This window comes from Aphelocoma coerulescens, chromosome 1A (genome assembly GCF_041296385.1).
Source record: "Aphelocoma coerulescens isolate FSJ_1873_10779 chromosome 1A, UR_Acoe_1.0, whole genome shotgun sequence".
Lineage (NCBI taxonomy): Eukaryota > Metazoa > Chordata > Aves > Passeriformes > Corvidae > Aphelocoma > Aphelocoma coerulescens.
The window spans coordinates 58,153,576-58,178,722 of record NC_091014.1 but is presented as its reverse complement, the minus strand read 5'-3'; the positions used below and the strand labels follow the sequence as shown (position 1 = coordinate 58,178,722).

Sequence of the window (25,147 nt, the reverse complement as noted above, 5' to 3'; positions counted from 1 at the left end):
ACACACTGAAAACATCCTCCTCCATGTCACATCAACCAGGCCAGACACAGTGAGTTACACCAGAGATCAGAGCACTTTGGTAATAGCTTACAAACTCACTGGTCTCTCTTCTTTCTAATCAGGAGCTATCCACTCTGTCAGAAGCATCTGCCTTTAACCAGTGGGTTAATGTAAGTACACTTCGTGGTTAATTTTTGTAGAATGCTCAAGTTTGCAGAAAAACATGAGCTTTGTAGAGTTTAGAAATGGGAACCTCACAGCAATATCTCCATCAGAGAGAGGAAGCTGAAGATCAGGAGAGGCATCAGGGTGCCTTTCCCACCAGTCATGGAGGGGTTGATCATCTAGTTCTCTATTTCTGCTTGAAAAACAACTTCTGAACCCAAATTGAGCAAGTGAAGCACCATAAGCAGCAGAGCTGGTTCCAAGCCTGCTCTCTGAGGCAGGGAGGTACATAAGCCATGCCTAGCATTGTATGAAAACACACTAGTCCAGATGACCAGCAGCAGGGTGCAAGCAGAGACTGAACATGACCCCAGATGGCTCTTTCCAATTTCTCTCATTTGATAAAATGACAGGTGGGAAGGGAAGACAATGCCTTACCCTCCCTATTTTCACTGTGCTCCATGGCAGGAAAATGCAAGTGTGTGGCCAGTCAGCGTGCTGCTGGCACAGCAAGAGAGCAGGAAAAGCTCAGTCTGTGCAGGCCTGACTCAGGTGCAGGAAATAGAATCATAGAAGGGTTTGAGTAGAAAAGGACCTTTAAATGCCATCTAGTCCAACCTCCCTGCCATAAGCAGGAACATCTTCAACTAGATCAGGTTGCTCAGAGTCCTGCCCAGCCTGACCCTAAATGTCTCCAGGGATGGGTCATCCACCACCTCCCTGAGCAACCTCTTCCAGTGTTTCACCACCCTCACTGTAAAAAAAAAAAAAAAAAAAAAAAAAAAAAAAAAAAAAAAAAAAAATTCTTTCTTATATCTAATCTAAATCCATCCCTTTTCAGTTTAGGACCGTTATCCCTTATTCTTTTGCAAAAGATCCTGCTAAAAAGTCTGCCCCATGTTTCTTACAAGCTCCCTTTAAGTACTGAAAGGCCATAAAAGGTCTGCCTGGAGTCTTCTTTTCTCCAGGCTGAACAACCTCAATGAGGAAAGAGATTAACTTTTTTGGCTCCAGATTATGGAAGAAACACCAAATTAGTTTTTGAACCCCAAAGTTCTGGATACATTGGTTGTCACAATCTACTTTCTATTTTCACATGCTGTCATTTATTACTGGGCCAGCAGTAACCTTAGAGGTCCTACCCTACTGTGATTAGCACTGTATGAAATAAGGTCAAAACCAGTCTCTCCCAGAAAGAGCTTAAAACCTAAATATAAGGGGGCTATAGCAAATACATGGCAAACAAAAAAGGACAGTGATGTGTTAATGAACAGCATCAGAAGAAGTCACAGCACCTTAGTTGCTTTCAGGCTTTTCAAAGGTAGATGGCTTGGGGGTCATTAAAGCACATAATTGCAAGGAACACCTCAGGGAGCTTCTTAAGAGAGCTCAATGTGGCTAATTGAGGTCAGTTGTCTGCCTGGCCCTGAGCTCAGATTGTGGCACTGGACACTACAGAGAAACAAAAGAATTTAAAGGAATTGGGCACAAGAGGAAATGCTGCTCGCTTGCTAATGTGCTCTTTAGATAATGAGGGAACAAATCAGAGGGAAGATTGTGTACAATCTACTGAAACAGAGATGTGGAAATTTCTTCTACACTTCAGAGAAATGCTATCACTTAAAATAAACATCGGTAACTACAAACATGAGCGAAATAGGGATATCCATCTGTGGGGTTTTAACTTTGTACTTGAGCAGGAATGTGATGTTTACCATTTTTCATAACCAAATATTTTTCTTGCTAGTCAGGAAGGATGAGAAGGGGAAGTTTGTTGCTGTTTCTATACTTAAATATTTGGAAGGTGATAGGGATGATGGTTAGAAAGAAAGATGATTTTAACAGAGACAAAATTCCCAGCTATTTAAGGGACCTGATTCCCTTCTTGACTTAAAACCCAATATGGGTAATGAAGGATTATCCAAAGCAAACCATCTTCTAGGCAGCATACCAGCTGCAAAAGGTAGAACCCAAACTCATATTGCTCCCTCAAGTTTTGCAGTATCAAAAAAGGCAAGTTGTGGAGTCTGTGAAAAGTTTGGAGAACCCCATCTTCAGCAAGATCACCTGTAAATATTTAGCTCTCCATTTTTTACTCAAAAAAAAAAAAAGTTCCACACAACTGGAAAAATCCTCTCCAATGGAGGCTCTTTCCACAATTAAGGCAGCTAAAAACATGGAAGATGAATTAATTCATGCACACCACAGATCTCACAATCCCCATCTAAAATTAGATCTGTCAGCAGCAAGTGCCACTGCAGTGCTTAGTGGGCACAGATAACTCTTGGACATCTTGAAAAAAATCCCTGCCATGTTAAATAGTCTTCTTCCAAATGGGAACATTGTGTCACAGGAGTTTCTTATTTCATGGTTCATAATCCTTCTATCTATTAAACAGCATGGAGTGCTCTGTAAGAGCAAGTTACTTGAATTTATCAGTAACCACTAGCATTTATCACCACCATGGTTTTTTAAACATTCAAGTGCATAATACAAGATTTATGAGACAGGCTAACTTTTGTGGGAGTCAAGTTATGTGTGTCCTAATAAAAAACAATTCTGACCTGAACATTATTTGTGCCCTTTAAATGCTGGCAATCTATTCTGAAAAAATAGACACTCATTTGCCATTTTTGTACAGCTCTAAGTGCTGCTGTTCAAGTCACTGCTCAGTATAATAGTTTTTCCTTTCCAGGCTGGTCACAAAGCACGTCACATACTCCACCTTGTTTAAAATGTCACCAGCTACTATTTATAGACCATCCTTAGAACAAATTATTTTACCCTCTTTACTTTCATGCAGGAGGCCAAGATAAACTCAATGTTGTCCACAACCTCAAACCTAACTGTGCTTGTGCCTTCTCTGCAAGCAATTGAAAACATGGATGAAGATGAGAAAGCCTTTTGGATGTCAGAAAGTAACATTCCAACTCTCCTTATGTACGTTAATGGTTTGGGGGGGTTGGGTTTTTTAATTAACTCCTTTTAATGCTGAACAAGCCTTTGGTTTGAAGCCACTAGAGCAAGACAGGTATTTTGATTTTAAAGGAAGGGCATAGGATTCCCCTTTTAGTTCCAGTGGTATAAATCTCTGTAGCAAGTCCACTAGAAAAAAAGGCATTATTTGTATTATGTCAGAAATGTTTAAAGGCCAAGCTAAGATCAGAATATGGCTGAACAAGGTGTTGTAGAAGCAATTCCTGTTTAAAATCACGGTTTTAAAGCACACTAAGCATACCTATCTAAAATAAGAGAAAGAAAAAAGAGAGAGAAAATACAAAACATTCAAATCCAGTTAATTTCCTTTAGGTATCATGTGCTGACAGGAGCTTACAGCTTTGCTGATTTCCAGAATTTATCATCCTCTGACATGCTGCCAACATCGCTACAGAGCAAATTCCTACGCTTGTCTAAAGAAAATGGGGTGAGATGACCTGTAAACCACCGTGGTATCACACACCAACCCCTGACCATCACTGCCACTGACTTTCTTGTATTACAAAACCACGCAGATATTATGCTTTTTTTAAAAAGGACCACACCATAAAATTAAAGGCATAGTTCACGTATACCATGACATTAGCTTGTTTGTCTCCACCACTTGACATCACTGAAATTTGTCCACAATATTATTTATTTCTAATGTCCCAGTACCTGCTGCAAACACTGGACAGTCCTGTAACCAAGTAGAAGGGCAGTCCCTGCCTGGAGCTAAATTAAGACAAAGAGCATCAAGGAAACCAAACAACTGAGTTCAGGGAACTGGGAAGGTAGGAGGAAGCGGTGATAACACACATCTCCACATAGCAACTTCATAGTCCTAAACCACATGAAGGTATCTTTAATGGTAAATAACAAATTACAGCCCTTCCCCCTCAGCCTTTTTATTAGGTAAATTTCACGTTCTGAGGAGGATTTCCTGGAAAGTCACATTTAAGCACTTCATCCCCATTAAGGGAGGGGGAAGTTCCCCCCACCTCCACGCAACAAAGGAAAAGTTATGAACAGGGTCCTTCAAAGCTGCACAGAACTGGGAGGGTGTGGTGGGGGCAACTCCACCTACCCCAGGTAACCACTCCAGGGCAAGCCAGCCCAGGGCTTTGCCAGTCTGCACACAAGGAACAGCAAAGAGTCCTAAAGTCCCCTACCCCGTGCATGATTCCCTGAGGTTAACCCAGCCTCTGGTGGGGACAGGTGTGAGCGGTGCCTTGGTGCAGCCCTAGGCAAGCATTTGGGAAGGTGTGGAAATCCACAGGATGAGCTGCTGGGAAAACACCACCCCCACAATGCGAATGCAAACCCTCTCTCCCCTCGCTTTTCCAGAACCTGACCCTCGAGGGCGCTCACTTTGTGGCCAGTGACATCGCATCCACAAACGGGGTCATTCACGTAATTGATAAGGTATACAATATATTGATAAGGAATCGCTCCTCTGCACCACAAGCAGTGCAGAACAGTTAAACGCCCAGAAACTACTAACAGGCTGAAAAACCTGTTTGCACAGAGCAGCACTTTGTCCTGCATCTGATGCTTGCAGGCGATGTGGGATATCTGCTCCTTTGCAGGTCCTGACCCCGCTGCGCAGCGCTGTCATGCCGAGGCTGCTGGCCCGCCTGGAGCAAATGCCTGACTACTCCATTTTCAGGGGCTACATTATTGTAAGCTTTCACATCATTTTCACGGTGTTTTCAGGACAGAGGAAGCTCTCTGCTTTGTTGGCATTTTGGACTAGTATCAGACTATCACTGGTGATTCTGATTTTATTTAATGTGTTTCACAACAGCAATACAACCTGGCTAATGAAATAGAAGCGGCAAACACATACACAGTCTTTGCCCCAAGTAATGATGCCGTAGAAAATTACCTAAAGGACAAGAAATCTGCTACTCTGGTACGTACTACTCACAAGGCTTGTCCTAACAGCTCAGTATTTAATCTTTGTTTCAAGTGAATGGGTTACAAGGACACAGATACAGGAGGAGACTTGTTTCCCAGAATTCCAGTAAGTTAGGTTTTGTCTAGAACACCAGAGAAGGTGAAATGGGATGGATCCACCTATATTTTCCTGACTTGCTGGAAGAGCCTAGCTATTTGTTCTGTGTTTTGCCCTTCTTTAGATTAAAAACATGGTGATAATTTCCAAGACATCTTATCAGTAGACTTTTTTTTGGTTTGGGATTTTGAGAGAGTTTTTTATGTAAAGAAGATCAGTACAGGAGTGATCAGGAAAAACACTGAAATGAGTTTACTGGGTGAATGATGTCCTCACACCCAGAGCTAGTTTATATTATTTTGACAGCATACCTCAAGCCGGTTTATATCTCTTTATTCTTGTGCCAGGAATATGTTTTAGCTGCAGCAACTCTCTCTCTGGCATTTGTACCCTGACACAGTTACAAGTTCAAACTCCCTTTTCAACCCTGTTGGTTTCCTCCCAAGATAAGCTATCCTTTTTCTGCATCTTCCCAGCAGCTTTCTTCATATTTTCTCCAATGGATTGCCCCTATCAAGAGCCACATACCTTTCAGAGGAAGCTTCACCCACAACTTGCCCAATGGCATTAATTCTTCCCAATCTCTTCCAGAAATAGTTACCCTGCTGCATTCTATCCCTACTTGCATGGTTTCCACACTTAGAGCCAGGAAGCTGAGGAGCACAGGGTTCAAATGACTCGTCCCAGATCATTTACCAACAGTAGACCCATGGCAAAATCCCATGTTCACAAGTGATCAAGCTCCATCTGCTCAAATAACTTTTGAACACTATTTTAGTTGTTTCCTGACAAAACATTGTCATTTCCACATCACTACAAGAAGAATTTATGACAAACTTTCAGACACACATAGGACATCAGTCCCAGTAGATCTGGATTACACACACACACAGAGAAATCATTTTCATTTCCACTACTCACCAATGTTTCTTCAATCTTTCTGCCATCCTCCCAACCTTTTCTGACATGGCAATCTGGCCAAAAAAAAAAAAAATAATCAGAAAACAACCATAAGGTTAAGTCTGCCTGAGGCTTAACCTCCTTGTGAAACCCCTGGGACAACTCTAGTGCAGAGGGAAGAGTTTGGCACAGGGAGGAGACCTCATTTCTTGGCCCTGATGAGGTGAGTTATCCTAATTCTGCTGGTGATTAAAGACAGAAATCAAGATGGATCAGAGTTGGATTTTCCTCCAATTCATCAAATTCAGGATATTAAATTGGTCTGGACACTGATGGAGATTAGCTCTATCTTAATTCCCACTTTCTCATCTGCAAATATTTTTTTGCCAAATCTATGGAACAGGGCCAGCCCTAAGAGACATCAAGGCCACTATTTCACTCTGTGGGCACAGCCAGACAACATCACAAATCTCACATCCTGGAGCTGCTTCATGCTTTCATACACTCTTGAAGGAGCAGAAGAGCCAGGAGCAGCACGGACATTTGGAACAAGGGAACAGTGAGCAACAGAATTTCCCACAAGGACTTTTTACTGCAAAGACAAAGTTGCAGCAGCACTGTCTGTTGGCTCGGCAGCTCCTAACCTCTCCAAATGCCCCAGCTCCTCTCACATTGGTCAATCTCTCATCAACACATCCTGCCTCTGCTTCGTCCTCCCAGTAGGGTAGAGCTCTGGGAGTCTCGTGCTTCAGAACAAGATACAGAAGCCTTGAGAAGCTCACACAAAATTTTGATGTACAAAGAGTAACTTCATCACTTTTCCATGAAATACAAATACACTCAACCAACTAGGCATAGAAAACTTTTCAATTAACAGACATGACTCTCAGTCTTTATTGACTGAAGATGCCTTTAAAGATTATATATATAGATATAAATATAAATATATATATAAATTACTCTAAACATTCACCTACATTTTATTCCCGTATAGCTTATTCAGGGATTCTCAAAGGAATAAGGAATAGGTATGGAAAGATTACAATAGCACTCATGAATATACAGCTTTTGATGTCAAAAGAACCCATGAATTTCAGAGGCCTAAAAAGTCATTTGACTTTTCCCCGAGTTTATCAGCCAGCCCTATGCACAGAAAGAGATGTTTCAGGCTCAAGCAAACCTTGCTCCTCCCAGTTCCATTGTCTTTCACCCTCCATGGTCAATAAAATTTTCATTATGACAAGAATGCAGGCTCTCTGCAGGAGGAAATACTAAATACCTGCCTACTGGAGAAGCTTCTCTTTAAATCCAGGCAATTTATGTTTGGCTTGAACCCTTTGGAAAATGCTTTCCATAGTTAACTTTCCGGGTTTTCTTACACAACTCTGAATATAATTGTGTGTTGGCAGGATGAGGGCCAAGTCCGCTATCATGTTGTGCTGGATGAGAAGCTCCTGAAGAACAACCTGCACAATGGCATGCACAGGGAGACCATGCTGGGGTTCTCCTACCAGGTTGGGTTCTTCCTCCACAACAGCCAGGTACTGCAGTCTGCACTTGCTGGGAGAAACAGGTTTCCTGCTTTTTGCAACTCCAGCTTCAACTTTAAACTGACACGCTGTCAAAAGGAATTGTGCATTCCTCATTAGCTTCTGTGACTTAACAGCACAAAAGTTGTCACTCAGATGCAAGGCCTGTCTCAGACCTGCTCAATTCAAAGTCACCCTTGAAGGTATCTTTGATTGAATTTGATTTCAGTAGTGCTGTTCACATTTAGATTGAATTTTAGACATCTGTCCCTAGCAACTACAAGCCTGCATTGCAAAGCAGTCATTAATCTGACTTCCAAGGGCTATTAGAAACCTGCCCTCAATTATAAAACATTAATTGTATCTTCTGGGGATTTAGTCCACTTTCAATCCTAGGAGCTCAAAGCACTGGGCAACAAATATCAATTGCCTTTCAATACCACTTGTGGAAAAATCAGGCACAGCAAGATTAAGAGACAGGGCCAGGAAGGGAACTTGGTCCTCCTTTTCTGTCCTGGAACTCCCTCTGGGTATAGGCAAAGGAAGAAAGCTCCTCACCAACAGAGTTTCAGCCCTGCCCTTTGTTCTGCTCACAGCTGAGCCTTGAAAAAGCATCTGCAGTGGAACTGCTGCTGGTGAGAGCACGATGGGAGTGGGGTGAGCGATCGAGTCAATTTAAGTCCTCCTTGAAAGAGCAGGTGCTGGGAGGGTTTCCTTGAAGCCCCTCATGCCCCAGACACAGGAAACCCACCTTTTTTGGCATGCTTTTGCCATGCCTTCCAATGCAGTGAAGCAGTTAAATGCAGCAGCTGGAATATGAGCAAGTGCCTGATGGTAACTACCTTTGTTGGTTTTGCTTAAGTGATCCCTATGCATTTCTCTCTTTCTCCCACCTCCTGCTTCTCAGGTTACCACAGAGCTGGGGAACACCTCTGCTGCTCTCTAACTGATTGCATGTCTTTGCAGCTATATGTAAACGATGCTCCTATAAGCTATGCAAATGTTGCCACAGACAAAGGAATTATTCATGGGCTGGGAAAGGTCCTGGAAATCCAGAAGAACAGATGTGATATCAATAACACCGTGATCATTGTAAGTGGTCCTGTTTGTATAGATGCTTAAAGGCCCCTCAGAGAAACCTACAGTCAAACACAGCTCAAATGTGTAGAACACATGATACTGCTTCCCAGCAAGGAATGCACACATTTTCCACAAAGGATATTCCTACCAGAGTTTTAGCATCTCCTAGGACAGCTTTGGTCCTGAAATCAGTGTTATGACAGTCTGGATAAAATATAATCAGAGTAGCTCAGGAATAAGAAATTATTGAGCTCTAATATTCAGATAATAATAATAATAATGCAGTATTCTATGTCTTTGTAGCCAGGCTACTTGTTTATAAAGTGGGAAGCATCACTTTAGAAGAGCAAATAAAAAGGACCAAATGATTTTTCCCTCTTCCCTTTGGGGGAAGAGTGTTCCCACAGAGGTGCTCGTAGGGATATCCTTCCTTGCTGAGCAGGACAGCTTCCCTCACCATCTTTACCTAATAGGTTGTCCTAATAATGCCCCTCAAGGACTAGATTTAAAAATATGGCTGGAAATCATGTTTTTTTCCATGAAACAACCTGCCTGCAGCTCTGTACAGTCTGTTAACTACCTCTCATCTGTGTTGCTTAAGGAGAAGTGCAGAATTTGTTCACAACCATCAAGTTGTCCCCCAGGAACAAAAGAAATAGTAAGTATTTTTTCATTAACGCTAGGGTTGTTGATTTTTTTATATCAAAACTGACTATAGATGCATTCAATCCTGTTTTTAATATAATTGCCTCAGTTTCAACAAAAGATACAGTATTTACTTCAGCCTGCTACATATAATGCTTAAAGTCAATAGACTCAATCCATCCTGACCTTAGAGATTTTTTTTTTTTATCTACCTGGGATCAAGGTAGCAGAAGGGCAGCTTAAAGATAAAACTAATCTTTCAAGGCCGGTTTCTCATACGCACTAGGACAACTAAAGACTTTAAACTGCAAAGTTTACCTCTACCATGCAAAACTTAAGGGAGTTAAATGTGGTCTGAAATATGCCTGCTCCAGAAGGAATTACAGAATCAACTTTGAGCCCTTCAAACCAGAGATGTACAGAAGGGCAAACTCAATCCCTCCCCAGCAACATGCTGTGAGTTAGGGTCACAAGGAGACTTGGAGATTATAGAGACTTTGGATTCCCAGGTCCAACACATGGGAACTGCAGATATTTAGAGTTTCTTGGTACCTATCTGCAAAAGCCCCTCCACTGGGATTACATAAGTATATTTGCCTTTATTATTTATTATTTTTTAATTAATTATGCCAGTAATGGTATTCCAAAGCAGATCAAGTCCCATCCACCTCATCAAAGTACTTGACTGGCAAAACCAAATTTAAGTCCTCATGGGTAAAACTCAAAATCATTAACAATTCCCTTACAATGAACGGCTGGATGGATGCTTGTCTCAATCTCTTCACAAGGGTGTACTGAGATCAAAAGCTTTCTTCAGCAAATAATCTTTCCCAATTGTGTTCATACCTGGAAGATAATGTTTCAACAGCTGTTTTTGCAGAACTTCATAACTCAGTTTTCCAAGAGGAACTAGAAAGATCAGAAAATGTGAAAAATGAAAAAAAAGTTTGTAAAACTTCTGAATAGAATCTGTTCAGTTCTGAGCAAGGCAATTTTAGACATCTTTAAAACACCACAAGACACTGAGTTAAACTGATCATATGCTCACTAGAAATTATTTAGCTAATACATTTTTATTTCTGTAAGTATTTTCTTCATTTTAATTGTGAATGTGTGAGTCAGTGCACAGCATGCATAAATTTAACATCCCATTTATTAACACATTTGAAAGTAGCTGATCAATATTATTCAGAAGTGCATCTGTTTCTCCAATATTTGCTCAGGCAGGGGAGAAGAAGTACTGTGTCCTCACAGAAAACCACAGGAGACTGTACACCATCCAGATTGGGTGCCAGCCCAAGTGTGCTAAAACCATCATTGTGAGTTCACTCTTTCTATTGGGGTACATTTCTATGGTGGTGGCCAGGAACCCCTTCCCTGAGCTTCACCCTCCTCATAATTCCCACAAAGCTCATACAGCATGTCAAGGCAGTTCCTGACAATATGTTTATTGGCCTTTATTCTGAACACAGCAGAGGCTGAAAGGTTAAAGCACAGGGAAAGCTGGGAGCTGACATGGTGTAGAAGACAGAGCACAGGTTTGGGAAGGGTAACCCTATGCTTGTCCCTAGAAATTCTGTCCACATTTCCCTGGGGTGGTGAAAAGTACCTGGGTCCCATCAAGGACTGAGGGTGAAAGCCTGAGTCCTGGCATGTTGAGGAGTGTGATCACAGACCAGCAGAGCTGATGTACTGCTAAAAATCACTGAATCAGAGACTAGTCTGGGTTGGAAGGGAACTTAAATATCTTCATTCCCACCCCTCTGCCATGCCCAGGGACACCTTCCCCTACACCAGGTTGCTCAAAGCCCAATCCAGTCCGGCCTTGAACACTTCCAGGGATGGAGCATCCATAATTTCCCTGGGCCTCCTGTGCCAGTGCCTCACCACCCTCACAGTAAAGAATTTCTTCCTTATACCTAACAAAACCGACCCTCTTTCAGCATGAAGCCATTCCCCCTTGTCCTATCACTACAAGCCCTTGTAAAAATCCAGACCTCTCGTTTGCCCTGCTCACCACCCCGACCCTCAGCACAGCATTTCTGGGTTTCCAGACCAGGGAGTGCTGCGCGGGGTTCTTTGGCCAGCAGTGCCAGCCCTGCCCAGGAAAAGCCGGGAGCGCCTGCTTCGGGAACGGCGTGTGCCTGGATGGCATCAACGGCACGGGCAGCTGCCAGTGCGAGGAGGGGTTTGTGGGCACGGCCTGCGAGAGCTGCAGCGAGGGCAAATACGGCCCCAACTGTGACCAAGGTACTGAGCGTCCCCAAGCCACACAGGAGCTTTGCTCGCCTTGCCAGGTGTACAAACCTTCCCCTTTTATCTTCTAACCACGTCCACTCTAGATTCTAGAAAGGTACTGCAATTTCAGGGTAATAGGCCAGAGTCTTAAAAAACATCATTAACCTCTTTTCTTTCCCCATAATGGTGTTTGCTCTCTCATCCCTTGGCTGGAGACAGTGTCTTCTACTCTGGCACACCACTGACTTAGAAAAGAATCCAGCAAGAACAATCCTCTTTAGCACTGCTATTTCTCACTAATTCTTTCCCATTAAAATACAGTTTCAGACCCTGGGAATAGAGGAAGATAAGCATAGTTTGAATTTAGAGTTATTGTGTCATTAGAAACCAAAAGGCACAGACAAAGCAATGAAACAGCCTACAGCAGAAGATGCCATCAGCAGGTGATGTCTGGGCCACCCCCACTGTAGTTCTTGCCCCTTGCTGCCCACACTGCTACACTGCCAGGGACAGTGGCTTCCCCCACCTCTTCCACAGTGTGCACTTGTGTCCATGGGAAATGCAGCAGCGGGATCGATGGGGACGGCTCCTGTGAATGTGATGTCGGCTGGAGAGGAGTGACGTGTGAGACTGGTGAGTGTCCTGCCTTTTTTTACCTGAGGTAAAAAAGTGTGCATTTCAGAAAATGACAGAACTACAGCCATGATCAGATCCCAGTGCAGCTTCCCCCATGCAGTGAAATATGGGTCACATTCCTGTGCTATGGCAATTAATTACTGTATTATTAGAGAGACAGCTGAGATACTGCTCATGACACTGAGACACTTTCTTAGCTAATTCTCTACCTGTGTCACCCTCTATCTGTCCCAAAAGAATATCCCATTTATTAAAGCTATATGTTTTCCAGAGCAGGATTACCCAGGACATTTTGACCCTCAGATCAAAAGCCTCTCAAGTGCTTCAATAAGTTGATGTAGCTGTACAACACCAGATATTAAATTATGTTCTTGCTAATGTGATTTAAAAAAATTAGCAAATAAATCATTTTGTGCTGGCTTAAATACAGCTCCTATATCCAATCAAATTATATTCTATTTAGACATAATTAAAATTATGCAGTAACTATTTCAAAACCCTACCTATAATATAAAACAAAAACATGTTACAAACACATTAATAGTAACATTCAATATCAGTTTTAAATTTTCCCAGGGAAATAATTAGTAATAAGCAGAGTTTTATAAGAGGGTTGCTGTAGTTACTACACCTGAGCAAAATGTCATTTCCTTTAGAAAACCTACCCTTATATAATTAATATAAAAAATATATTTAAAATGGGATACTTAAAGACCAAAGCATGGAATTCTAACAGCTAAAATAAGATTCACCAGGGTAAATACAGATCAATGACGACAGGTGAAACGTTTTCCTGACAGTATGACACAACCCTTCCAAGTGAATTTCAGTGGTATCCACTGATCTACACAGACCCCACAGATGGAGTCTCTATAGAGACTGAGAGCACAGTTGCCTGATGCAGAACTCAGACTCCAGCTCCACATGGTAGGAACAAGAGACTCTGAACCTAGAAGTCAACATCTGACCCAAAAGGTTCTGATCCCTGCTTCAATTTTTTTCCACTTGCAGAAATCGAAGACGATGCGTGTAATGCCTCGTGCCACACCAGTGCTAAGTATGTATGAAATGTACTTATTTAGATGAGAAAAAGGGGATCTCTTGCAAGGCAAAAATCATAGTCCACCTTGCTCATGACTTCTCAGCAGCATATCTCACAGAGATAAGGAGCAATGGAAATCTAATGTAGATGATGATGAAGACAAAAAGTTCAAAGCTCTCCTCTTCACATCAAAATATACAAATGACAACAAAAGAAAAATGCTCTCACCAGTCCAGCACCAATACTGGGACACTAACTAGTTTTCAAAGGAGCAAGTGAGCCCCACTGAGCCATTTACTGAAGTGCATCTGTCCCCTCACCACTGACCAGACAGCAAGATTTACACTAGCCAAGACATTTCAAAAAAACAAGGAAAGGTGGCTAAAAAGACTCCACATTTTCAGTCACAGTTCTTCTGTAGAATTTGAGAAACCAGAGGGGCAAACCCCCTTTTTCCCAGATGCAGGTCATTCTCCCCCCCGTGTGTTTGTGACCTTCAGTTCATAGTAGCAATATTTTACCAGGCTTTTTGGCAAAACTACACTCTCAGATTGGCTCATGGGGACCCCACACACTCTGGAATCAAGACTGTGTTTCTGATAGAAGCAGATTGTTCTTCTGTTGTGTATTTTTCATCCACTGACATACACCTGTAAGTGTGAGGATAGGTGCAGGCATGGCAGGAGTAGGGGGGAAATTATGAACTCTGCTGACTGCATCCCCCCCATAAATTGGGTGCACACAAACAAAAATTGTGCACAGCTCTTTGGATGGATAGACATGCAAATTCTGGAGCTCTGCACAAAAAAAAAATGGGATACTTAAAGACCAAAGTATGTAATTCTAATAGCTAAAATAATACATCCAAAATACATTTGAAAAGCCTGGTCCAACTAGGTCCATTTTTATCATTTTAGCTACCTCTTCTACTGTATGGTTAAATGCCTTGTTATTTCTATGCAACATTACCTTCAGAACAACTCACAAAAAACGAGGGTTGTACAAAAGGCCTGACCAGTTTTTTTTCCCCCTCTTTTAAATGTTGCCTCCCTCCTTTTATTTCATTAGCTGCCTTCTCCTATCAAATGGCACTGCCTACTGCAAATGTGCAGCTGGGTTTGAGGGGAACGGGACATTCTGCACAGGCAAGTGAACTTTGTTTCTTCCCTTTTAGAAAAAAAAAAAAAAAAAAAAAAAACAAATAAGCATGCTTGAAGCACTCTCTGGTCACAGTAGAGTTGGTGAGAGATGAGCACTTCCCCATGCACCAGTTAAAGAACAGGAATTGTTGCCAGTTCCCTCAAAACAAATAGCAGCCCAACAGGTGTGGATTCATAGCAAACAAAGGGCTCCAAATCTCCAAGTTGTGAGGTATTGTGCTGAGGGAGACCAGAGAAAAGGGAACATGCCGTGCACAGCCCCAGCCCATTGTTTGCAGAGAAATGAAACCTGGTTTGTGACTTTTACTCCCTTTCCCAGCACAGCCCAGCAAAGAGAGGCCAATTCAGGGTACAATAACACTTCCAGCTATTGGAAGCTGTGTAGCTCTACCATTTCCTCAGCTTTCTGATCTTGCTCAGATTTCTGGTGTGGTAAAACCCATTTCTTTAGACTAGAGAGATTTAAGAGACCCTCAGAAAGGGGCAATAGCACCTTATCCTAGATGTTCCTCCAAGAATCTGGGTTATCCAAAATAGACTACTTCCAGCTACAATAATCATAACTGTAATTTTTCTTAATTCTTAACTAATTAAAACACTAATTCTTTTCAGAACAGAAGCCCATTTTTCTACTTACTCACGATGGCTTGCAGGGTCCTGATCCCAAATTTTGCCTCTCTTACTCTGCCTGCTTTCATTTTCTCTTCTGGCACAAGACAGACAAATCCATTTTGATCTATTGGGGGGCAATTCCTCATGTGCAGGAAGAGCTGGGTGACACAGGTCACCCAAAGCAACTCTACACTCACCCTTGCTCTCCCATAGAGGACTTCTGGGCAAAACTAGATGCAGAAAAAAATCAACTTCCTCATCTGACATTGCTGAAACAGCAATTTAGGGTCATTTGAAACAAAAATTAAAGCAATGTTCAGGTTGATTTGAGCCACACTGAAGACCAGACAGGGCTTGCTCTCTGCTCTCAGTTATGAGCATCCAGCTCATCCAGAGTTGGAGAAACAGGATGAGTATCCACCTGAATAAGAACCAGGACTTTCTGTCACAGGAGGGCTGGGCGGCATTATGTTCTAGACTTCCTGCAAGAGAAGTTATATGATCTGTGTGGAGAAAATGTCAAGCTCAGGAAATACTTAAATGGCCATTTAAACTAGAGAAGAACACAAACATCCCTTTTTTTTGGTGTTTTGTTGAAATGGGCAGAATTGGAAGATGGAAAGTTACTGAAAATCAGTCTGGATGAACTCTAACATTCCAGACTAGAAACATCATCTCAACTTTCCCTCTTGAAACAATAATGGGTATTAAATATCTGGCACTAATGAAGTCTGTGGCCTCTTAATTCAGAAAGATTCTGTGTGCTGAAAGCGTTAGTAAACCCCTTTAAAAGATGGAGACAGATCATCATGAGAAGTGAGAAGCCAGTCCAGCACATTGGTTTAATCTCTGCTGTTGTCTCTGCTCAGCTATTGATGCCTGTGAGAGCAGCAACGGGGGCTGTTCTGCCAAGGCAGAGTGCAGGAGAACAACACCAGGAAACAGAGCCTGTGTCTGCAGTGCCGGCTACACCGGAGATGGGATCGTCTGCATTGGTAAGCACTGGCCCTGTCTCATATATCACACAGAGGAAAAGCACGGGAGCAAGTTTGCCTGCAGGGGGATGGTTCTTCTTCCACTCTGACCCAGAAATGTTATATCTTTTCCTGGTGTTAAAATCAAGAGTCAAACACAGTTAGAAGGGGAAAAGGGATTTTACCTTGGTATTTATTTTAAGGATCCTCAGGTGCACCATGTCCAGGTCGAATGCACCAAAATGCACACCACAATGCACACCCCCAAAAGATCTGGTATCACATTATAGGTCTTACTAATTAGCAGATCTATCAAAGATTCCCCAAGGTGAGGCTCAAGTGAGCCCCCCTCCCCAAGGAACCTTCCCCTGGATGGTTCTATCTCAGCTTGCAGAATGTGTTCTGGAGGGGACCTTGGGGTCTGGGGCACACTGATCCCTAGCTACAAAGCTTCTAAAATGTTTAGTCTCTCAGCTCGACAATCAAGTCCAAGAATGTAGGCAAAAAGCACTAGGAATACAGAAGTTGTAAAAAGGTATAACAGGGGTATAAAAGAAAAGGCAAAAAGTCATCATGGCATCAAGTACAACTTGCTGATAGCATATCCCCAATGCCAAAGGCATCTCTTCCTGCCACATGGCTGGTACTACTTGGCAAACCACACACCTGCAGCAGCAAAGAAGAATCTTATCAAACAACATCTACCCCATCTTCAGCAGCCTGAAACACACACTCCTCTGACCATCACAAACTAAGACTTTTAGATACCATACCACACCTCCCCAGGTTTAGTTTCAGAAATGCTGCTAGCAGGGCTTTAGCATTCACCAAGACAGCTGAAGACCTAGACTGAGGTACTACATAGCTGGGGGAATTAATTTTGTCATAAAACTGAATTCCTGGTATGCTTTAACTTCTTCCTCCTTGGGTTTTCAGAATTTCTCTCTTTATTACACTGTTTCTGTTTTATAAAGAAATCAACCCTTGTCTGGTGAACAATGGTGGATGTGATAGAAATGCAGAATGCACACAGACTGGACCCAATCAAGTGAGTACTTTGTTAGTGAAGAAAAATAGGCCTAGTCAAGTGTTTACTATGAGTAAAGAAAGATTTCCCCATGTCAACTTTGTTTTTAAGTAGAAAAGTGAATTTCATAATTCTGAAAAGTATATTCTTCCCTCAAAAAGGCATTTGAAGGGGAGAGCAGACAAAAATTTTTTAAAAAGTCAATTTCAGTGAAAGAAATCCAAAACTGCAGAGGAAAGTAGTGTTTTGATATTTCAAGTGGTTGTTTCTCTCCCTCCTGGAAGGTTTTGATGTGAAAACCTGTCCGTTTGAAAGTATTGTTAGATAATGTTTCTTTTCTTGTTTTAGAAACTGTCCATGGAAAATTCCATTTTAGACTAGCCCTTCTTCCTGCACAGCTCAAATGTATTCACAAGGAAACAAAATGGCCTAAATCATAGCTCTTGCATAGGGTTTACAGCATTCCAGCATCCACATGCTCCTCTGCTGATCTCTTCTCCCACACAGAGGTACCACATACTCTCCAAAGAGAAAGGGGGACAAAGGAGAAGTAGATCAGTCAGGACAGTCGAGCGACACAGATTAGTGATTTTATTTTTCTAACAGTTTCCAAAGAAGCTAAACTCCCTGGTTGTAGCACTTCTTTTCATCTTCCTGTGGTTTCATGTTGGCTGTTGGCAGGACTGTAATCCTCCAGTGAGAACTGCACAATGGTTCTTCTTCAGGATCAAGGCAGGAAAAAGAAAGCGGGAGTCAAAGCCACCTCCTGCCTTCCAGTTGTTCAGGGACAGAAAGGACAACAAACCCAGCAGCCCTTTTTGCCAGTCCAAACAAATAACTCTGCCTCCACTGTCCTTTACAAGTCAGCACATTTCTGGTGGGAGGACAGTCACTCAACCCCTTCCCCCTCCCTCTAGATAAGACAGGTGATGGCTATTTTCTTCCATACACCCTCACTAGGGATAGAAGTAGTAGCTACAACCTGTTTATTCATTCTTCCTTACCTATGAGGATGTAATTAACATCAGAGTGATAACAACATCAGAGTAATAACAACCTCCACTACAAAATCCCAGCACTGCAAAGGCAAATTTATAGGAGGGAAATGCATCTGCTTTCTGTAGGACTCTCACTCATCCAGGAGGCACAAGAACACTGCTATTAGACTACCTCCCAGTTTTATTTCTGCTGCAGAAATCTCACTGAATTTTCACATCCCTACACATTAAATGTAAATTCTAAATTGAGAACCATTAAGCAGTGAAATGGAAAATACAATTCATTTCTTTGTAACTATTCATCATCTTCATGATAACTGCAAGTGCAAAATAAAGTAACTAAGACAAAGTGTCAGATGCATTTCCACTGCATGGGAAGCTGCCAGTAACATCAGGACAAAATTCCAGGTGTGTTTTGAAGGTACATTTCATGACTTAAAGAAAGCAGGGGAAGGAAAGGGATGAGAGGGGAATACCAACATATGCAAAAAACGTGAGGAAAGCAAATTAAGGTTTTAGCCTGTTTTGTCAGCAAGAAAATAATGTGCAGATGTCAGAGGGGTCATTTCAAATGACCAGGACGGCAGAGAGGAGACCAGAGATGGATAGGCAGGGAAGAGGCAGATAGAGCCTATTGAAAATTGTTACTTCCCAATCTCAGTTTATGGCTGCTCATACTGGCCAAGAAATTACTGTGGGAGACATGATGTACTTTTATCTTAATAAATTGCACATCATATCACCATGAAATTATCTGGGGGGAAAAAAAAACTATATATATGTGTGCTGAAAAAAATGTCAAGCATTTTTCAATGTATGCATGTTTTCTAATTTTGCTTTGTAGGCAGTATGTAATTGCCTGAAGGGATATTCTGGAGATGGCAAAACATGCACATATATCAGTCTGTGTTCACAAGTGAGTATCCATTTAAGGAGACAATTTAAGGTCTTATAATCATTATACTTTGGAGGGTTGTACACATTCTAAACTAAGTTAGGTGTGCTAAGAATCAATTTACATTAACTTGGCTAATCTAAAATATTCTTGATTCAGTACATGCTTTCCTGCTGTCACTATGAGAGAAACTAAATATGCAGGAAGGGCTTTTCCTCGACCACAGCCTGAACAGAACACGAGTGAGGGCCTGGACTCATCATTGAGTCTCAAATAACCCACTTCAAATCCAAGCCAGAGAAACAGGCCCTGGTCTGTAGTGGTAAAACCTAAGTCAGCAAATTATTTGTCATACAGAGTTCCTATAAAAAGCCAACAAAACCATTTCCTTCCACAACACCCAACCCAGGATATCTAGTGGCATTGCCCATTCTGTCCCTCACTTGTCACTGAAGGCTGAGAATTAGCTACATTTGTTTTGCACAGGCTGGCTCACACTGCAAGCCACATATTGGCAATCAGTGTGGTTCTCTGCACCAGCTGCACTACTCTGCCTCTTGGCAAGCTGCTGCAGGGACATATCCACTCTCCCGTGTACATTAATCCTCTGTGCTCTGAGCACAGTAGCAATAATTCTCACCCTCCCCGCCTGGCCTGTCAACTGGTTTTCTCTAACCTTGAAAGGTTGCAGAGATGAAAGAGCAAGGGCAAAAACAGAAGCTGGAGTAAGGGGAATTTAAAGTTATGAGCCACTGCTCCCTATGGTTTTGTATTCTTTTTGCTTTTTCCTATGCTGTGTTCCAGCAGCTCTGCTTCCACTTGACTAATTATGCCAGGCTAATTATATACTAAAAAGTAAAGATCGTCTTGAGAAGCATCAGAGGCTAACCTGGCTCCACGATGACCAAACCTCTGTGCAGAAAAGTTTCACAGATATCTAAAGTTGCCAACAGTGTGCCTAAGCCAAGCCAAATCCATAGCAAATCCAGCCAAACCCACTGCTTACAGCCAGGTGTCTCTCTGACCTGTCAAGTCAGGCCCCACTGGTAGCTCCCAAAGGAGCTTCTACTCCCTCTCACGGCCCATGGTAAAGGATCTCTGAGATGATTAGCAGCAAAAAGAACACCATGGAACAAGCACAAAATGGGAAAACAAGAGAGCTTCTCAATTTTTCCCAATTTTCTCCCAAGCCCAGGACAGAAATTTATTTGCAAGCTGAGGTGCTAACAGGGGAGCACCTACTCATGACTGAGCAGAGCTCTGAGCTCCAACATGCTGCTCCGGAGTGAGGAACACCTTGGTTTAGCACAGGGAGCTTTCTGGAGGCAGGCAGATGGGTGAGATGCATCCACTGCTCCAAGCCCAAATTTGCTCTAGCAGTGGACTCAGGTACAGACAGGGGAAGTTTTAGAGACAAGAGCAAGGCAAGTCCCTGTTCCAGCTGACCTGGGCCATCAGACAGACAAGAAACAATAGTTCTTTGCTGATGCTCCTCCATAAATTCAGGCTCCTGGCACCATCACAGTGATTTACAGTGTTTAAATAGTTTCCTTTAGAGTAAGTCAGTGCTGCATTGGCAGAGAAGCTGAGTCATCCCTAAGGTGCAGAGTGAGACTTGCATGCAAATATTTTGCATCCTTACAGCATCATGAACTAAGCATATGAGGAGGGAATCAAAACTACATCCTCTGCATAAAAGGAGACTTGTTTTTTTACAAGCCCTACATGCTCTTTAGTGTTTGCAAGAAAATATATGCCATCAGATGTTCCAGAAAGATATGGTTTCAAGAAGATCTTGTGATTAAGCCTTTCTAAATTATACATGTGGGAGGGAAAAAAAAATGGTGAATTGGAATTGTTTTATACACCTGGCAATGAAGGAATTATATATTTTACCCTTTGATCTTACAAGAATAATGGAGGCTGCAGTGAATTTGCCATTTGTAACGACACCGAGCTGACAGATAGGACCTGCACTTGCAAACCTAACTACATTGGGGATGGATTTAAGTGCCGAGGCAACATCTTCCAGGTAAAGTGCTGCACATTTGCTGTCTCCTGTTTTTCTTCACATACTTAACACAATGGTTGAAACGCACTATTTTTTTTCTTGGACAAATTTGCACCCCAGAATTTGAAATTAGCCCAATCCAAGAAACCAGGAATAGGAACAGGATGCTGCAAGATAACCTTAACTGCCAAAACAAACCAACCCTAGTGGACAATCATTATGACTGCAGAACTAGGGAGTTTTAGGTTTCAAAGAAGCCTGCTGTTTGAGAGTAAGGTAAGAACAGAACAGAGGCAGTACAGATATGCAGCACTTACTCCAAACCAGAAGTTGCCTTGCTTTTCTGAGAGGTGCATTTACAGCAATGTTACAGAGTCTTGTTCTTAATTGCAGGAACTTCTCAGGAACTCAAACACATCGAGGTTTTATCTCCACTTAGAGGTAAGAAAAGGTTTAGTGGTTGTGGTTTGTTGGGGTTTTCTTGGGGGCAAGGTTCTCCTCCCTTCTTTTTCTCCAAGAGTGTACACCAGAGAGAAGCAGGCAAGAATCTGGTGTGTAGCAACATCCTTCAATGTAATTGGGACTGGGTTTGGATTACCAGTCACTAATGCTCTAATTTAAACTATTAACTGTCACTAAAACAGTATTCATGATCTGGAATATTAATGATCAAGACCAAGGTCCCAGGGAAATGTAAGGCCTCCAGACTGGGCATAAAACTGAAGCTCTCACCCATTCACAGTCTGAGATCTACCAGCATATCCCTCATGAAGTCTGATACAAGAACATACCACTCATTTACTACCCCTTCTGCATCTCCAAATGGCAATCTTTTCAGTTGCCTCCCTGAAACATCACAGGGTGCTCTGTGTCCATGCAGCCAACTCTCACTGATATTTGAAGACTGGCAACAGCAATACTCTGTTTACCAGAAGCCTCAGGGCAGCACAGACCAGTACACTGGTCTGCTAGCCCAAAGACTCATACTTTAGTTTCATAGTCTACCATAGTAGACAGGTGGCTTCCTCTTGCTTTAAGAGAGCTCTCAATTTAGCTTGTCAGTGGTCATTGCAAAGTACCTGCAATAGCCCAAGTCCAATAGTACTCCTAATCTAATTCCCTCGTCTTCCATTTGTTATTGCAGAGGAGATAGAGATGTGGCTACAAGTAAAAAAACCAAAATCTTCCATTTAATATATGTGAGCAGAGGTGACAGATGAGGCCAGGAGTCAAAGTCCACATGAGGAGTTTCTCTCACCCTTGCGTTGCAGGGAAGAGGACTCAACATGTGGCAGCAATGGGGCTGCAGGCAGCACCTCCCCCTCCACAGGGCAGTGCCTGTGTGGCATCACAAACACTAACTCATTGTTACTTTATCCTCTTAAATTTGGCAGGCCTTGTCTATGAGAGATATCGCAGGCCCTGGCCCTTTCACCCTGTTTGTCCCTCTCACAGACATCCTGAACAGCGACCCACGAGTGAGTAAAAGGGGCGGGCATTGTGGGTGAGCTGGCCATGAGCTTTCTGCTTCAGATGCCTCTCTCAGCTGCTTCTCAACTCCTCCACTTCCCACTGCAGGTCAAGGAATGGGCTGCCAAAGGAGTGATGGCTCAAGTGCTCCGGTACCACATGGTGGGTTGTGCCAATCTGTTGTACAAGGACCTGACAACAATCACCAACATCACCTCTCTCCATGGTGACCTGATACACATCAGCTACTCCCAGGTAACCCAACATGGAAAAACAGGGAGCAGAACACTAGAACAGTCCACTCTCATTCACCTTTTATAAAAACTTCAGTGGTTCCCTTTCCTCCTCTGATGCACAAAAATAAATAAATGGTTTTCAAATGAGATTGCCTGTTCACCTGAAAGGTTCAGCATTTACTCGGCATGCCAAGAGTGGAGTTGTATAACCCTTGCTTTGACACAAGCTATTTTATCCTCAAACTCTGGCTTTGTGAGCATGAGGAAAGTTAAAAGCAAAGGGCAGTTAATTAAAGATGAAAGTACTGTTTTCTGCAAAGAAAAGGTGGTCTGGGCCCATTATATCAAAGCAATTCAGCATCAGCCTCACTTTCCCACAATGCTTCACCAAAAAAAAAGTTTTTGTTGCCTTTCCAGAACACACTGGTTTTGAACAACAAAGCTGAAGTTATACTCAGTGATGCTGTTGGCACAAATGGTGTGATCCATGTCATAAACCAAATTCTGGTCCCATCACACATGCAGGATTTCCCTCTCAAGAAGGTATGTGCAGCTTATCACCATTCCCAACCCAGGGGCTTTTCCACAGTTACTGTCAGATATATAAATCATACAAGTCAACAAGAAGAAAAAGTGACACTTAAAAGACCTTATACAAACATTGTATACAGTGCTGAATAAATTCAATATTACTTTTCAAATTCACCAGAATTGCAGCTAAAGTAAGGACAGTATAAGAGGATTTCTGCAGAGGGCTTTTACAGCAGCTTTGATTTTATAACAAAGTGACTTAGAGGGAAAAGCAAGCCCTTCTCTGCTTTTTTAATACCCAAATAATGTATTTCTTAGGTAAATTACTCGATTTTCTTTCTTTGTAGGAAAGTCTTAAAATGGTTGCAGCCAAACATGGGTACATTCTGTTCAACACTTTGCTAGAGGTAAGGACACAAGAGACAGCAGCCATTGGGAAAAGGTTGCAAACAATTTTTTTTAAGACAAAAGTGCACACACACAGCACATGGCACCACTGGCAGGATGTTGTTCAGGAGAACCAAAGGGCTCACAATACAGCACACAACAACCCTGGTCACCACCAGTGACACTCCCACAGAGGTGGGGGGATGTCAAGCAGACCCACAGCCACCTTTCCCCTCTCCACTCAGCTCTGTCCTACTGTATCTCAAGCTCAACTCACGTAGCTGGTTTTTAAAGTCAAGGTTCTTGTAGGCTTTGACCAGGCAGCCCACAGGGTACTACACTCCAGTTATACCAGACATTCACTCCACAGGGTCAGCATCCCTTTGGACAGAGGATTAATCTTCCACCCCAATAACCCCTTCTGTGTTGCAGAAAAACAACCTGCTTGGGCTGATCAACGATCCCATTCACAAACCTGTCACACTCTTCTGGCCTACAGACACAGCCATCCGTGGGCTGCCACAGGAGCAGCAGGACTTCCTCTTCAAGAAGTCCAACAGTGACAAACTGGTGCAGTACCTCAAATTCCACATTGTCCGTGACGCTGCGGTAAGCCCTGGCTTTTTTGGGAGCATTGCCACAGCCAAAATATGCAAGCCCAGATATATATCTCCCCTTTTCCTTCCCAGGTGTTGGCCTACCAGCTCCCCAGCTCCACCTCACTGAAGACCCTGCAGGGCTCCAACCTCCGTGTGAGCTGTGGGGATAACGGGGAGATTGTAAGTGTTCACTCTGCTGGCACACTTATCTCCCTCACCCCTGCGGCAGGATCCACTCCTGCAGACCATACCGTGCCTTTGCACGGCCCCCAGGCAGGGTTAGGGGCACCAAAATTCATTGGTCATTCCCCAGTACATGACAAGAGCCACACCAACAGATTCTAGATGGCTTGCAGGACAGTTTGGAGCTGTCATTTGCTCTGTTGTAAGATGCTACTCATTCAAAACAGCTCTCAGTTAACTTGAAACTGAAATAGCAGCACACTTCAACTTCTACACTAAAATACCAGTGCAAAACCACCAAGATCAGCCTGGTTTGGAACCCCAAGAATGCAGCATCTGCATGCAAACTCTGGTGTGTAAGCACTTACAAGTTAAGATAGCCTGTTTAACCAGAGCAATGTCACATTTTTCTTTGCAAATGTATCAGATCATACCTGGCAAGCACCTAAGTCTAAGTATGCAAAAGGTTAACCTGTGGATGTAGACTGGCATACTCTGTCCTCTTCAGAAGATAAAAACATCATAGAACTATAGGATGGCTTGGGTTAGAAGGGACCTTGAAGATCATCCAGCTCTACCTGCCCTGTTATGGGCAGGGACACCTTACACTAGACCAGGTTGCTCAAAGTCCCATTCAACCTGGCTTTGAACAATTTCAGGGATGGGACATCCACAGCTCTCTGGGCAACTTGTTGCAGTGTCTCACCAACCCCACAGTAAATAATTTCTTCCCAATATCCAATCTAAACCAAACTTCTTTCAGTTTAAAGCCATTACTCCTTGTCTTATCATTACATGCCCTTGTTAAAAATCCTTCTCCAACTCTCACATATCCC

The 25,147-nt window shown here is 42.7% G+C and overlaps 1 protein-coding gene and 1 long non-coding RNA gene across 5 annotated transcripts in view; one reads left to right on the top strand and one right to left on the bottom strand.

Annotated features, from left to right (window-relative positions):
* STAB2 (stabilin 2) overlaps positions 1-25,147 on the top strand; it is a 77,838-nt gene that overhangs the window by 36,004 nt on the left and 16,687 nt on the right. The window contains exons 26-50 of the mRNA XM_069002993.1: positions 123-170; positions 2,969-3,105; positions 3,475-3,589; positions 4,489-4,566; positions 4,731-4,823; positions 4,949-5,056; positions 7,468-7,599; positions 8,554-8,679; positions 9,269-9,325; positions 10,536-10,631; positions 11,367-11,562; positions 12,088-12,183; positions 13,198-13,243; positions 14,297-14,373; positions 15,870-15,995; positions 16,949-17,022; positions 18,844-18,915; positions 20,807-20,926; positions 21,299-21,346; positions 22,300-22,383; positions 22,484-22,630; positions 23,029-23,154; positions 23,490-23,549; positions 23,962-24,138; positions 24,219-24,308. Coding sequence (XP_068859094.1) covers positions 123-170; positions 2,969-3,105; positions 3,475-3,589; positions 4,489-4,566; positions 4,731-4,823; positions 4,949-5,056; positions 7,468-7,599; positions 8,554-8,679; positions 9,269-9,325; positions 10,536-10,631; positions 11,367-11,562; positions 12,088-12,183; positions 13,198-13,243; positions 14,297-14,373; positions 15,870-15,995; positions 16,949-17,022; positions 18,844-18,915; positions 20,807-20,926; positions 21,299-21,346; positions 22,300-22,383; positions 22,484-22,630; positions 23,029-23,154; positions 23,490-23,549; positions 23,962-24,138; positions 24,219-24,308 — 2,529 coding nt within the window. The remainder of the gene's footprint in view (positions 1-122; positions 171-2,968; positions 3,106-3,474; positions 3,590-4,488; positions 4,567-4,730; positions 4,824-4,948; positions 5,057-7,467; positions 7,600-8,553; positions 8,680-9,268; positions 9,326-10,535; positions 10,632-11,366; positions 11,563-12,087; positions 12,184-13,197; positions 13,244-14,296; positions 14,374-15,869; positions 15,996-16,948; positions 17,023-18,843; positions 18,916-20,806; positions 20,927-21,298; positions 21,347-22,299; positions 22,384-22,483; positions 22,631-23,028; positions 23,155-23,489; positions 23,550-23,961; positions 24,139-24,218; positions 24,309-25,147) is intronic.
* Positions 1-25,147, bottom strand: part of LOC138104152 (uncharacterized) — a 148,772-nt gene that overhangs the window by 118,776 nt on the left and 4,849 nt on the right. The window contains exons 2-5 of one of the 4 annotated variants that reach the window (XR_011147953.1): positions 12,077-12,206; positions 10,059-10,158; positions 7,570-7,676; positions 6,080-6,132 (exon numbers count right to left, since the gene is read on the bottom strand). This is a non-coding gene — a long non-coding RNA (uncharacterized lncRNA). Of the gene's footprint in view, positions 1-6,079; positions 6,133-7,569; positions 7,677-10,058; positions 10,222-12,076; positions 12,207-25,147 lie in introns of all 4 variants that reach the window. The other 3 variants (XR_011147956.1, XR_011147955.1, XR_011147954.1) reach the window with 3 other exon arrangements.